Genomic DNA, 14,412 nt, shown 5'->3' on the forward strand with positions numbered 1-14,412 from the left:
TTAGCATCCTACTTTCATTTCTTTCTATTATATGCTCGTATTTTCAAATTTTCTTATTTAGGAATTGTAGTTTGAAAATTCTATAAAGTTACAACATTGTACTTTCAATCTCTTTTTATTCGGACATTATATAGAGAAATTTTTTATAATTATAAAAGTGGCAATCGAGTAGATTTTAGTAATGTACAATACCGTAACATAAAGAAAATGGAAGTAGAATGCTTATAATAAAGGCGTAAATGCAAAAAGAAGCAACATACTTTCATTTATTTGTAAAAGTTGTTTTGTATTTGGATGACATTTGCTATAATTGAGTATATTTTATAAAATATATTGTTGTAGTAAGCATAAAATTAAAGTGGAATGCTCATAATAAACAAATAAGTGTATCTGCCCTGTTATTTCTTACATTTATCACTAAGATTTATAACGACTTTATATTAACTATAGATTAATGAAATGACATATGATATGTAAAATTTCATTATTTATTGCTTTTTTTTTTGTCACGATTACTTTCTGCTATCTTGTTCCATTGTATATTAACTATATTTTGTAGCATTAAAGGCCCATTCCGTTGTATATTAACTACGCATTGTATTTGGAGTGAATTGGATTGTATAATGAAATTGAAAGTTTGAAACTATTGAAACTGAAGCTTATGTCAATAAAATAAAATAAAATCAAAACGTGATGAGACATGACTTGCTCTTGACCTTTCGTCGTGTACAAAAGATATAAATAATTCATCATAACCTTTTGAACCTGCCTAAAAGATATAGTCAATAATATAATAATAATTGTATATTATGACGTGGCATAATATATAACATATATAGATGCATGAATGAGATGTTGGTAACATTAAATAATGATGTGTCATTTTATGTTATGAAGTTGACAAAAAAATATCTGTGAATCGAATTAAATTATTGGAAAGAATCATATTAAAGGAATAATATACCTAGTCAAGAGCCATTGTTACCAATGTTGACAGAAAGAAGCTAATAAGTAAGGGCTCCACATGTTTGACAAATGAGGAGGTGATCAGAATACATAAGTAAGATCCAGGTTCATGTTTAGGCATCATATTCCATGCTTTATAAAACAAATCAAGCCAGTCTAGCTTCTCGATGAAGTGTAAGACAACAACATGGTCGGATTTAAGAAGAGGGTTTGGGGGCACATGCCCCCAATGGTTTTTACATTGAGTGCCCCCAACATTTCAGAATTTTGGATTCGCCACTGCGGATACCAATAAAAAAATATCGATGAAGTTTGGATTTTGAGGTAACCTGGTTCATGGATTTGGATCACACTGGATGATGGATCCTTCTTTAATAGAAAAATCAATACTAATGGAGTTTATGCTTTTATTTGGATATCCTTATAAACAAATGTTGCAATCAGTGGCGGAGTCAGAGGTATCCCCAAAAAAAATCGTGTAATATACAATAAGAAAAAAAATAAAAACCGCAATTTCATTAGACATAAAGTTCAACTTCCACAACAAAGTTACGTTTTAAGGTTCGCCTCTTCTCTCTTTCATTTTACAAAAACGAGTAATTACATTTTCAGTCTTAATATTCTCTAGTGCTTCATTTTCTACACTACAAATCAAATTATCATTCATAAAATCGTCACATATTCTATTATGCAAATCGGTCTTCAAGAACTTAATTGCAGAAAAACATCATTCAATAGTTGCGGTTGGGAAAGGCAAAACCAAAGTTACTTTTAATAATCTATAAACCAAAGGAAAAGAGGTGTTTTACAGTTTCCACCAACAAAATATATCAACTATAACTTGATTTCAAGTTTCAACAACAAATAATCACTAATTATTAATCCTAAATCCCTAATTTAACAAACGTAATTGGTAATTTCTAATTTTTCAACATAATGACAAAAAATTAGAATTTGAATTAACCTAACAATAGATAATAACATTGAGTATTTTTTTTTTAATAATTACTTGTCTCATTGTGGACTGATGAGTTTGATTACTCACCACCGAAGGAGGTCGCTAGAATAAGTCATCGACAGGAGGCAGGAGGCACCTGGTCGACTTGCGCAAGGGAGAGGACGATCACAAAAGGCAGAAACGAGTCAACACAAAAGAAGTCGACGATCAAAAGGTAGAAATTGGAGACGTTTGGTTTTTTATATTAAACTAATTGGGCTTATAACTCTTTGTTTCATTAAACTAGTTAACTCTTTGTTTCATTAAACTAGTTGGCGTGGGCTTAAAAATTTTGGACCATTTGGCCTGGTTTGTATTTTGGATAATTTAGAAATAGCATCAATTTTTTTAGAATAGCCCAATTTTTTTTTCAAAGTATAACCGCACCATAAAACGAATTTTTCCGAAAAAAATTTACACTATTAAATTTTTTTTGAAGGACATACAGGAATACCCTGAGATCCATACTAAATCCGCCTATGGTTGCAATATCTTCGACCAAAGCATAATATTATTCTCATAACTTAGTGTTCCATGGGGGATTTAGTTACTTGGTTTCTAAGTTAGCTAGTTTTGTAGTAGTGTTTCCTTTTACTTAGGTGTTTGAAAGTTATTGTGTTCTTTTACTATTCTTGTTAGGAGACTTATAAATATAGCTTTTAGTTCGTTGTTTTTATTGATTATAAAGATCCCCTCTCACCATCGAAATTGTAAGAACCTTATAAGCCCTTCCATTTGGCATATATTTTTATTATTATTTGAAATATGCATTAATTATGTTATGTTTGATATCAAGTTAAACCAACTTCCTTTCTTTAAGTGTCGCTTTTTATATTTTGTCTTATGATTAGGGAACTAATTTGACTTTTTTGACTGTTTGATTATACTAGTTCAAATCGAAATTAGATGGCTTCCAAAAGAATGAACCCCTTACCATCCCCTACTATGAACCCCTTAACAAATATTTGATTGGTTTCGTGTTTTGGATTTAACTCTGTATAAACTTAAAAATCATATATCTATGTTTCTAAGCTTGTGAGAAGTATTGGGTGTTGCTGGAAATTTTAAATAGATCTTAATGCAAAATTTCTGATTTTAATTAAGAGCTTGTTTAATTAGACAATAAAAAGTTAGGGTAAAGTGAGAGCTTGTTTTGGTTAAGTTAACCTCGCGCTATAAATCCTTAGCTCCATCGCACAACAGACACGACTGCAAGTATGATATTAGCCTCCGTCGACAAAATATGGAGAGAAAGGTACTCTCCACATTAGTGATCCAACGTATGATGACGATGGACTCCCTCATCCCCATGAATCGTGGAGCCCCACAAGCATCAAACTCCTTGATAGTGACCTCACAAGTCCATCGCCGACTAGCTTCCAACTTGGCTCGTAGAATCCTAAAGCATTCGTTATCACTGAAATCAACTCATCCTTGATTGTGCTGATTATACTAGGAAAATCCTCTATTATAAACCTTGAAACCTCTATAGTGATGATATCATAGACATCCCTCCCACTGAATCAAAATGCCTATACTAACATCACTGAAATGCCTCACGAATGCACAGTCCTACACAATCCAGAATATGATAGACATTCTAATAAGTGTCTCTACCTTAAAACCACAACGAAAAAAGGAGTATGTAATAAGGATAAATTAGAAATTCTAAGACTATCAGATTCTAATTATGTACAACCCTTACGTCATTCGATTTACAGTTCAATAATATCAACCAAATACTCCACAACACATACTACAATCAACACATATATGGCATACGAGACATCTATACAAATTAGACAATTCTAGCATGCAATCCCTGAACAGATCCTTAGCCTAAAGTCTAGCATGCATATCAATCCATAGCACAAATACATAACTATATGGTATATTAAGAATCACTTACTTTATGAGCTTTGTCTGACTATACGCATCACATCCATTTCTTTATAAAATCCTTCTTAAAAAACATTTTCTTGTAAATGATTTTACAAATCCTCAATTTGAGTTCAAACACACTACAGGACATGCTCGAATCCTTCAAATTAAGGCTCTGATACCAACTTGCAACGTCCCCAAATTTCAAAGGAGATTTTTTCAATTTAAAGAAAGTTAACCAATTTAAACCTTTTTCTTAAAAGCAAGAAGTGACATTCATTTGTTCAAAACTCATAATATCAACAAAGTTGATTTACAAAACAACGGAAACGAAATCTTCAATTTGAGAGTACAGTCCTACCGAGCTCCTCTTCCCCCGTCCTTGTCCTCGTTGTAGGATTTTCGGATATCAAATTCAATTAAATGAGAGGGGGATAACAACTTCCAGATAGTTGGATGAGGCATAATTTCATCCCTCCATCATCTCCTGTTTCTCCGTTCTGTTGTGATTGCGACTTCATCTCTACCATTTCTGAAACCCTAGACGACATGTATATCTCTAAACCCAAGTGCAGAGGTGGCGATGACGACATCCATTTTGCCCTCTTCGTATCACTTCAATACACACATACAAGGTGTCTATGTTTTATGTTTTTTTTTTGCTCCAATTGGTGTTTGTACAAGAGGGTAGTAATGGTGAATGAGGTGGTTGTCGATACTGTTTCTGAGAGAAAAAGAAGTGGTGGTCGACGATGGTACTGATATTGTTTGTCAAAAAATTTAAGGGAAAATGGTTTAGAGTTTATTTTATTTTATTTTGTATATTATAAATTGTTGTAATAAAAGTGAAATAAATAAAAAAAGAGTAGACATAATAGTCGTTTCATGTATCCAGTAATGGGTGAAACTAGCAAATAGTTTTTGAAAGTAAAGACTAAATATATATATTTTGACATCTATACCTCATATGAATTTGTGTAATTTACTCTATTCTTAATTTATATATTAAAGGACTTATTTGCAAAATATTGACACGTTTTGATGGATGAGAAAATGATATTGATCCCTTCGATTGAAAAAAACAATTGCGTGTGATTTGTGGACTAGTAAACATATATCATTTCATTCAATCCTCGGTCGACCCGACTCGACTCGACCCGACCCTGCCCAAACCAAGCACCAAAGATGATGTTAGAGAATGGAGAGGAGAGTGCTGTAGCTGTGAATTGTGATGTACGTATAAAGGTGTATACAAACATACACAACCACCGTTTAACCGTTAATTGAATATATACAAAGACAAAGACAAAGACACCTCTTCCGATCTTCATTTCTTGAAGCAAACGACGACGTTAACTCCTACCCCACCCTACCAATACATTTCCTAGTTGTTGTTGCTTCAGATCTCTACCTTCTTCTCCACTAGTAGTTAGGGTTTCATTGTCTGATCTCGCTTTTCTATCTATATTATTAGTATTTCTCCAACTTATATACATATACTTGAGGAGATTCGTACTTGTACATCTGGATAGATCGAATCATCGATGCGAAAATTGAACTACGCATCGTGATTTGATTTGGGTTTCTTCTGCTCTGTTGTTAAGGCATTGGCGATTCCCGAATTGAAATCCGCTTGTTTCAATCAAAATGGTGGCTTCTGGACCTCTTACACCTGGCCAGGTAAAGATTTAACCACTGCATCTTAGGATAAAAAGCTTATTTTGGTCAGTTAAATGACTTAAATCTCTGATCTGTTCTTAGTTCGTTTTGTAAATCCTGATTTTGGGATCCGTTTGGATGTGCATTTGTTTGTTCTTTTGATCTAAATACCATTGATCGACTTTGATTAGATTGTAAAAGGAAGTTGATGAACTTCAAATTCATATAGTGTGGGCAAATGTGTGTGTTTTTCACTCTGAAGTATTTGTCAGTTAATGATCTCTGGTTGTTGATATGTATCATTGAAATTGACTACTGTTTTTGGGTTGGCTTACTTCTGCTTTAGTATTTTTGATATTTTGAACTACAATTTGTATTGGCATTATCTTGGAGAGAGCAATCATGTCAGTGTTCTGATAACTTTTGAAGTGGCTTATTGTTGCTCCATACTGAAGATAGATAATGTATTAGCTAACAGTAGCTTTATCCCTTCAGCTCTATGATTAGTGATTATTTATTGCAATACAATATTAGTCGAATCTTCACCATTTACCTCTTGTCCAATATCCCACCTAAGGCAAATCCATTAATCACCATTTTTATCTCATCAATGCAAATTCATCACACATTATATGGATCTAAGTATGTCATCTCATTCTGTCAATCTGTCAAGTCTGAGACATAGGATAGATCATATCTCTAGTTCTGGATCAGTTATTTAACTTCATGCATATGTTCAATAATCCTCTTATTCTACAAACATATCCTTCTACATCTACAGGTTAATGTACTTGCTAAATGTTTCTAAACAATAATATCCCTGAATCCCTGATGAATAATTACTAATCTTGCACATACTACTAAATATCTTTATAATGTGTACTAGTTTCTTAGATCAATCTATACACAACATCTTAAGAGCTTACTTCTTTGCATACTAAAGTTTTGGCCAATGAGCTTGAGTTCTGTAAAATCTGTATCCCTTTAGAATACCAATCTGTGTGAGAAACAACAAAAAGAAAAGATTAGTTAAATGAATACTTTCTTCGATGTTTTTTAATGTGAACTTTATACCATTTACTATATAAGCTGATGGAAACAGAACAACAGAAATAACAGACACATAAGTTTAAAGGGGTCATACTTACTTTTTATTCAAAAGTAGTGTGAGACAATATAATAAGGTCTTTATTAAATGATTATTATCATCTTGAAGGTGTCCTTTTTGCTTGGAATCATCCCTATATTTGTCTCTTGGATTTATTCTGAGTGGCTTGAATACAAGAAGTCTTCTTCCCCATCTAAACTGTAAGTTTCTTCATTCACTCTCACCTTCATTTATCTCTTATATCCAGAAAAAAGAAACAACACCTTACAAAACTCATGTATTTTGAAAACAGACATTCAGACAATAGTTTGGTTGAATTGGAAACTGTGGTAACTAAGGAAGATGATCGAGTTGTTTTGCTTGAAGGAGGCCTCACAAAGTCTGCATCAATGAGACAACCTGTTGCTTCCATTAAAGCAAACTTAATTAGGTTAGTTAACAATTAAGTAATAAAGATATCTTTTTTCATTGAAAATTTTAATTACATTCTCCATATCTTGGTTTCTAGATTTGTTACAATGGATGAGTCCTTTTTACTTGAAAATCGAGCAACCCTAAGGGCAATGTAAGTCATGTTACTTACTTTCTTGATGTTAATTATATTCTGATTTGTCTTTTTCTTTAATCTGAACAATTACATTTGATTTTACTATGTATATAATATAGGTCAGAATTTGGGGGAATTATATTCTATTTCTACTTATGTGATCGAACCCATTTGATTCCAGAATCTACAAAGGTAAGGAATCCTTCAAAATCCATTCTTCCTATTTCATTAAAAGACCAAAATATCCTCCCAGTTTTTTTAACTATTATTATTATTTTTCTTGTGCAGAGCTACAATCGGGATCTTTTCCTGTTCCTATACAGTCTTCTTATCATTGTTTCAGCAATGACTTCTCTTAAAAAACATGGTGACAAGTCAGCATTTTCAGGAAAATCAATACTTTATCTCAATAGACATCAAACAGAGGAATGGAAAGGATGGATGCAGGCAAGAATTTTGTTCAAAGTTTCTCATTTCCAAACCATTTGACTGCTTAAAAAAGGGTTAAATCTTATAAAAGACCTTATATATTGTGTTTTTTTCCGGATTAAATCTCAACTTTATTCTTTTTCATGAAACAGACCTTGTATTTTTTCATTTTTTATTTCTGGTCTGGCCCTTTTAGTCATTTTTTTTTTCCAAAAAAACTTGTAAAACATGAGGGTTTTATCGAGGAAACCTAAAAAAGTTGAGGGTTTATTTGGAAACTGTTAGAAGGTTAATGTTTTTTTTCGGAAAAAAAGACAAAGTTGAGGGATTTTTTTCGGAAAAAGTGAAAAACTAGAAGGTCTTTTTCAGGAAAAGGGTTAATCTCATAAAAGACCTTATATTTTGTGCTTTTTCCGGATTAAACCTCAACTTTATTCTTTTCCTGAAAAAGACCTTGCATTTTTTCATTTTTTCCAATTTCACCCTTCTAGTCATTTTCTTTCCAAAAAAAACTTGTAAAACGTGAGGGTTTTTTTGAGAAAATCTAAAAAAATTGAGGGTTTATTTGGAAACAGTTAGAAGGTTAAGGGTTTTTTTCGGAAAAAAAGACAGTTGAGGGATTTTTTTCGGTAAAAATAAAAAATAAGTCGTTTTCAGGGGAAAAAAAATAAAAACGAGGTTTTATCCGGAAAAAAACACAAAATATAAAGTTTTTAATGAGCTTAACCCTATTAAAAAAATCAGTTATTTTGAAATTGATTATATCTTATTATTATTTTTTGTTTAATGTGACATAGGTTCTGTTTCTAATGTATCATTACTTTGCTGCCACTGAGATATACAATGCCATTCGTGTTTTTATTGCTGCATATGTCTGGATGACTGGTTTTGGAAACTTCTCCTATTACTACATCCGAAAAGATTTCAGTGTTGCAAGATTCTCTCAGGTTATTCTTTTTTTTTATCTTTAATCTAACCAATCTTTTTAGATGACAAGGGCATTTTTGTCTTTTTCACATACATGTCCCACCTTTTTTGGTTGGACAAAAGATTGCAATTATTTTAGGGTTAATCTAAAAAAGAACTTATATTTTGTGTTTTTTTCCGGATTAAACCTCAAATTTATTGTTTGCTTGAAAAAGACGTTTAAATTTTTTTTTTTCATTTTTTCCGATCTTGTCCTTTTAGTAATTTTTTTCCAAAAAAGGGTTAATCTCATGAAAAATCTTATATTTTGTTTTTTTTTTTTTGGATTAAACCTTAATTTTATTTTTTGCCTGAAAAAAACCTTGTATTTTTTCTGAAAAAACCCTTAATTTTTTTCCCCAGATAAAACCCCTCACCTTCCAAATTGTTTCCGAAAAGCCCTCAAATTTTTTTAGTTTTTCTCGAAAAAACCCTCACATTTTACAAGTTTTTCAGAAGAACATGATTAAAAGGGCCAGGTCAAAAAAATTAAAAAGTGTAAGGTCTTTTTCTGGAAAAAAAAATAAAATTGAGGTTTTATGCCGAAAAAACACAAATAATTGTAAAATGTGAGGTTTTTTTCGAGAAAAAACTAAAAAAGTTGAGGGTTTATTTGGAAGCATTTTTAGAAGGCTGAGAGTTTTTTTCAGAAAAAAAAAAACTCAAAGTTGAGGGCTTTTTCATAAAAAATGAAAAAATACGTCTTTTTCAGAAAAAATAAAAATAAATTTGAGGTTTAATCCGGAAAAACAACAAAGTATCAGGTCTTTTATGAGATTAATTAACTCTTTGGATTCAGCTAAATAGTATTTTTTTTTTTCTTTTTTTCTTTTTGTTGTTGCAGATGATGTGGAGGCTGAATTTTTTTGTGGCATTTTGTTGTATAGCTCTTAACAATGATTATATGCTGTATTATATTTGCCCTATGCACACTCTTTTCACTCTTATGGTTTATGGAGCACTTGCTATTGGAAGCAAATATAATGAGATAAGATCAGTGATGATTACGAAGCTCATTGCATGCTTTCTTGTGGTCATTTTGGTGTGGGAAGTTCCTGGAGTATTTGACTTAGTGTGGGGCCCTTTTGCATTCATATTAGGTATGTTTTTATCTTTTTTCTTCCCTTTAATGGGTGCTAATTTGCTATATATATATATATATATATATATATATATATATATATATATATATATATATATATATATATATATATATATATATATTTTTATAGTAATGGGCTAAGCATTTAATTTGGAATTGGACAACTATAAATGGTTGTTTCTTTTTGACTTAATCTGGATAGAATGACTTAATTGGTTAAGCCAAACAAACTTGGCTTAATGAATATTGTAGCATTTGTTTGTTTTTTTGTTTTTTGGAATGGAAGGGTAAAATGGTCATTTCATTTAATTCAATGACTTAATCAAAAAAAAGTTGGCTTAATGAATATTGTGGCATTTGTGTTTTTTTTGGAATGGAAGGGTAAAATGGTCATTTCATTTAATTCAATGACTTAATCAAAAAAAAGTTGGCTTAATGAATATTGTGGCATTTGTGTTTTTTTTGGAATGGAAGGGTAAAATGGTCATTTCATTTAATTCAATGACTTAATTGGTTAAGACAAAAACACTTGGCTTAATGATTAGGGTTGATCTCAAAAAAGACCTTATATTTTGTGTTTTTTTTTCCGGATTAAACCTGACCTTATATTTTTTCATTTTTTCTGAAAAAGCCCTCAACTTTGTTGTTTTTTTTTTCCGAAAAAACCCTCAACCTTTTTTTTGTAGAAAAAAACCCTCACATTTAAAAAAATGGCTAAAGGGGCCAGATCAGAAAAAATGAAAAAAATACAAGAGACAAAAAATAAAGTTGAGGTTTAATCCGGAAAAAAAAACACAAAATATAAGGTCTTTTTTGAGATTAAACCTAACATTTTCTTTTTTTTAAGAATGTAAGGGTAAAATGGTCATTTAATTTAATTTTTGAGACAATATTTATACATCATCTAATCCATATAACATCATTATCGATTCAGCCACTTTACCAATATATGACTTGTGAGAAAAAAAGAAACAGCTCTTTAATCTTGTAAGCTATATATGAGTGTTTCTTTTAATCTTTTAAAGTATTATTTATTTATTTATTTATTTTTCTATTACAGGTTACAGTGATCCTGCAAAACCAGATCTCCCTAGATTACATGAGTGGCATTTTAGATCTGGACTAGATCGATACATCTGGATTATTGGAATGATTTATGCATATCTTCACCCTAATGTATTAAAAACTTTAACACCTACATAATATTTTTATAAAAATTATATTATATATTCTATAATATTATTATTATCTCAGGTTGAAAAGTGGATGGAGAAACTTGAGGAGTCAGATAGCAAGAGGAGACGCACTGTTAAGGCATCCATTGTTTCTGTAGCTGTTTTGGTTAGTGTCTATCTGATCAGGGGCATTTATGTCTTTTGCACATATGAGAGAATTTATGGGCTTATGATAATTTTTTTTCTTCAGGGGGGTTATATGTGGTATGAGTATATATACAAGTTGGATAAGGTTACATACAACAAATATCATCCCTACACATCATGGATACCTATAACGTGTGTAATTAATTTTATTTTTTTGTTTTACCTTTTTTTTTTATTATTATCTGGTAGAAAATATTTTGGTAGTATTTGAGAAAAAAGCTGTTTTTTGTTTTTTTGTGATGGAATCGAATGGATCATTCTTGAAGGAATGTGATTCATTTCATCATAATATTGAATGAAAAATTGCTATATATATATATATATATATATATATATATATATATATATATATATATATATATATATATATTATATAACCCATTATTATTTATCTAATATTTCAATGACAAAAATGTTTGGGTTAATTTTTTTTTTTTTTTTTTTTTTTCGGGATGAAACCTCAAATTTATGTTTTGTTTGAAAAAAAACCTTGTATTTTTTCATTTTTTTAAAAAAAAGCCCTTGACTTTGTATTTTTTTTTTGCCGAAAAAAAACCTTCAACCTTCTAAATGCTTCCAAATAAACCCTCAACTTTTTTTAGTTTTTCTCGAGAAAAAAACCTTACGTTTTACAAAATTTTTTTTGGCAAAAAATGATTAAAAGGGCCAAATCGGGAAAAATGAAAAAAAATACAAGGTTTTTTTCAAACTAAACATAAATGTGAGGTTTAATCCGGAAAAAATACAAAATACAAGGGTTTTTTTTTTTTTTTTTTTTTTAGATTAACCAAAATGTTTTTTATTTTATAAGTTTCATGATTTTAATTAAATTGTAATTTACTCTCTAAATATAACAGAAAAATGTTTTCTTTTATAATAATCTTATTTGGGTTTTAATGAGGTTTTGTAATGCTAAGTTTTATTATTTAATAAAAAAAATTCATTACTCACAATTAAATATTCCACAAACTTCCTCTTTTCAGTGTCTACATTTGCTTGAGGAATTTCACTCAACATCTTCGTAATTACTCATTAACTCTATTCGCGTAAGCTCTCTTTAACTTCCACTTTCCAAGAACTATATTTACTAAAATACCCTTCCACATATTCCTTTCTATATCAAGTCATTAACTATACAATCATTCTTTTTTCCATGTTCTTATAGGTGGCTTGGTAAGATCACTTTAGAGACATACATTTCTCAATTCCACATCTGGCTAAGGTGACTACAACCCACAATTCTTTTCAAAATATGAATTTAATTTTTTCCAAAAAAAAAAAAATAATTTCTTTTTTCTTTCTTGGAAAAAAATTTACAATGGTGTGTAGATCGGATATCCCCAATGGACAACCAAAGTGGCTTCTCTCATTCATCCCAAATTATCCAATGCTCAATTTCATGCTTACAACCGCAGTCTATGTCTTGGTGAGCAACTTATCCTTTCACCTTTCTAATTAATGAAACCAGACTCATGACAAGGGCATTTACGTCTTTTCCATATACAAGAAACTTAGGGCAAGTCCCTGTCCAATACATATTGGACAAACACAGTATAAAACTGTATGTCATTTAATGTTGTCCAGTACATGCCAAACATAGTACAAGCCTGTCATGTCATGTCATTTCATGTTCTGTACTTCTGTTCTGACATGTCCTGTAAACAATAGGGTGTAAATAAATTAATTTTTATGATTTATTTATTTATTTATTTATTTTGGTTGTTGGTGTAGATATCTTGTAGGCTGTTTGAATTGACAAACACGTTGAAATCAGTTTTTATACCAACGAAAAACGACAGACAATTGCTTTACAATTTTCTTGCTGGAACAACAATTTTTGCGGGTTTATACTTCATTGCATTCATTGTTGTTCAGATTCCTCAATAACTCTGGTAAGCCCTTCAAAACTATATCTGCATGTGTTAGGGTTTAGGGTTTAGGGTTTACGGTTTCTGTATTAAATACTTTGGGGAACTTCGTATGTGTATATTTTATTTTTAGGCTATGTTTGGCGTACTAGCTGAAAAACTAGCTGTTAGCTGCTATCAGCTTATAAGCTAGCCGATAAAAAATGACGTTTGGTAAAACCGTAAAAGCTAGCTGAAAGATATAAAATGACATAAAAGGCCATTTAGAAAAATATGATGGTTATAACTAATTAATGGTATATTCGGAAAATTTGAAAAATGATCCTGAAGAACTAGTCAAGTAACTTTTTAAAAAGCTAGCTTTTAAGCTAGTTTTTGCTTTGCCAAACATGATAACTTAATAAAGCTAGAAAATGTTATTACATAAAGGGTTGATATAAAAAAAGACCTTATATTTTGTGTTTTTTCCGGATTAAACCTCAAATTTATTTTTTGCCTAAAAAAACATGTATTTTTTCATTTTTTCTGGCCCTTTTAGTCATTTTTTTCCGAAAAGAATTGAAAAATGTGGGTTTTTTCTAGAAAAACTAAAAAAGTTGAGGGTTTTTTTGAAAGCATTTAGAAGGTTGAGGGTTTTTTTCTTGAAAAAAAAAACACAAAGTTGAGGGTTTTTCTGGAAAAAATAAAAAAATACTAAGGTTTTTTTCAGGCAAAAAATAAATTTGAGGTTTAATCCGGAATAAACATAAAATATAAAATATTTTTTAAGATTAACCCTTACAATAAAAACTAAATTATTTTTAAATAAATCAATTTATGACGTTTTACGCGTTTGAGCTATTTCCATTGCAACTAAATTTTTAGTTTTTCCGATTTTAATTCACAGGCACGATGGGGGGTCCATATTTCTTGTTTACAAACACGAAACAAATATACATGGAGCACAAAAATCCATCTATACATCTAAACTTGATACGTGTCTCCAACAATTTTGGAGAAAATCATGACCGTTGATTTCCAATAGTCTGTTATTTGGATGCTTTCGCCCTTATGAAACGTTAGCAAGCAATTAAGATGTCATAGTAAAAAAGTAAATTCTTTTGTAATTTTTTCAATTTGTGTACTTTATTAGTTTGTTGAAAATGAAGCCAAAAAAAAAACATGTAAGTATTTGTAATTTAGATCTGTGGGAAAGTATTTGGAAACAAAAAAGGAAGCCATTGGCTCATGTTTTGTATTGCATTATTAAAGGTTCAATATCATGCTTTTAGCGTTTTTTCCTAAATTAGTAATTTTCTCTTTATATTTGTTTATACAAAAGGTGCAAAATAGTACAACGGGTATGGGAGTCTATTTGGTAATTTAATGAGAATTGCTTAAGGGTTTCAAGTTGCATGGATTTTATATGTTTTTTTTATAATGAAAGAACTAAAATTTGGGACTATTGCCAAAAGCTACTACTTGTTTTGTCACTTCCTTGTGTAGGTTATCAAGAATTCAATGAGGA

At 30.5% G+C, this 14,412-nt stretch overlaps 1 protein-coding gene across 1 annotated transcript; it reads left to right on the plus strand.

Annotated features, from left to right (window-relative positions):
- The first annotated feature begins 5,047 nt into the window (after positions 1-5,047).
- LOC145041741 (protein REDUCED WALL ACETYLATION 4-like) lies at positions 5,048-14,190 on the plus strand. Its single transcript, XM_078989910.1, has 16 exons — positions 5,048-5,524; positions 6,720-6,811; positions 6,904-7,041; positions 7,120-7,176; positions 7,278-7,350; positions 7,447-7,605; positions 8,385-8,534; positions 9,398-9,653; positions 10,716-10,831; positions 10,910-10,996; positions 11,081-11,169; positions 12,021-12,083; positions 12,203-12,259; positions 12,367-12,463; positions 12,769-12,929; positions 13,792-14,190. Exons 1-15 carry the CDS (start codon positions 5,492-5,494, stop codon positions 12,922-12,924), a joined length of 1,623 nt encoding a protein of 540 aa, XP_078846036.1. The 5' UTR covers positions 5,048-5,491; the 3' UTR covers positions 12,925-12,929; positions 13,792-14,190.
- Positions 14,191-14,412: the final 222 nt, after the last annotated feature.

The sequence above is a fragment of the Lactuca saligna genome, chromosome 1 (genome assembly GCF_052625555.1).
Source record: "Lactuca saligna cultivar CGN05327 chromosome 1, ASM5262555v1, whole genome shotgun sequence".
In the NCBI taxonomy this organism is placed as follows: Eukaryota; Viridiplantae; Streptophyta; class Magnoliopsida; order Asterales; family Asteraceae; genus Lactuca; species Lactuca saligna.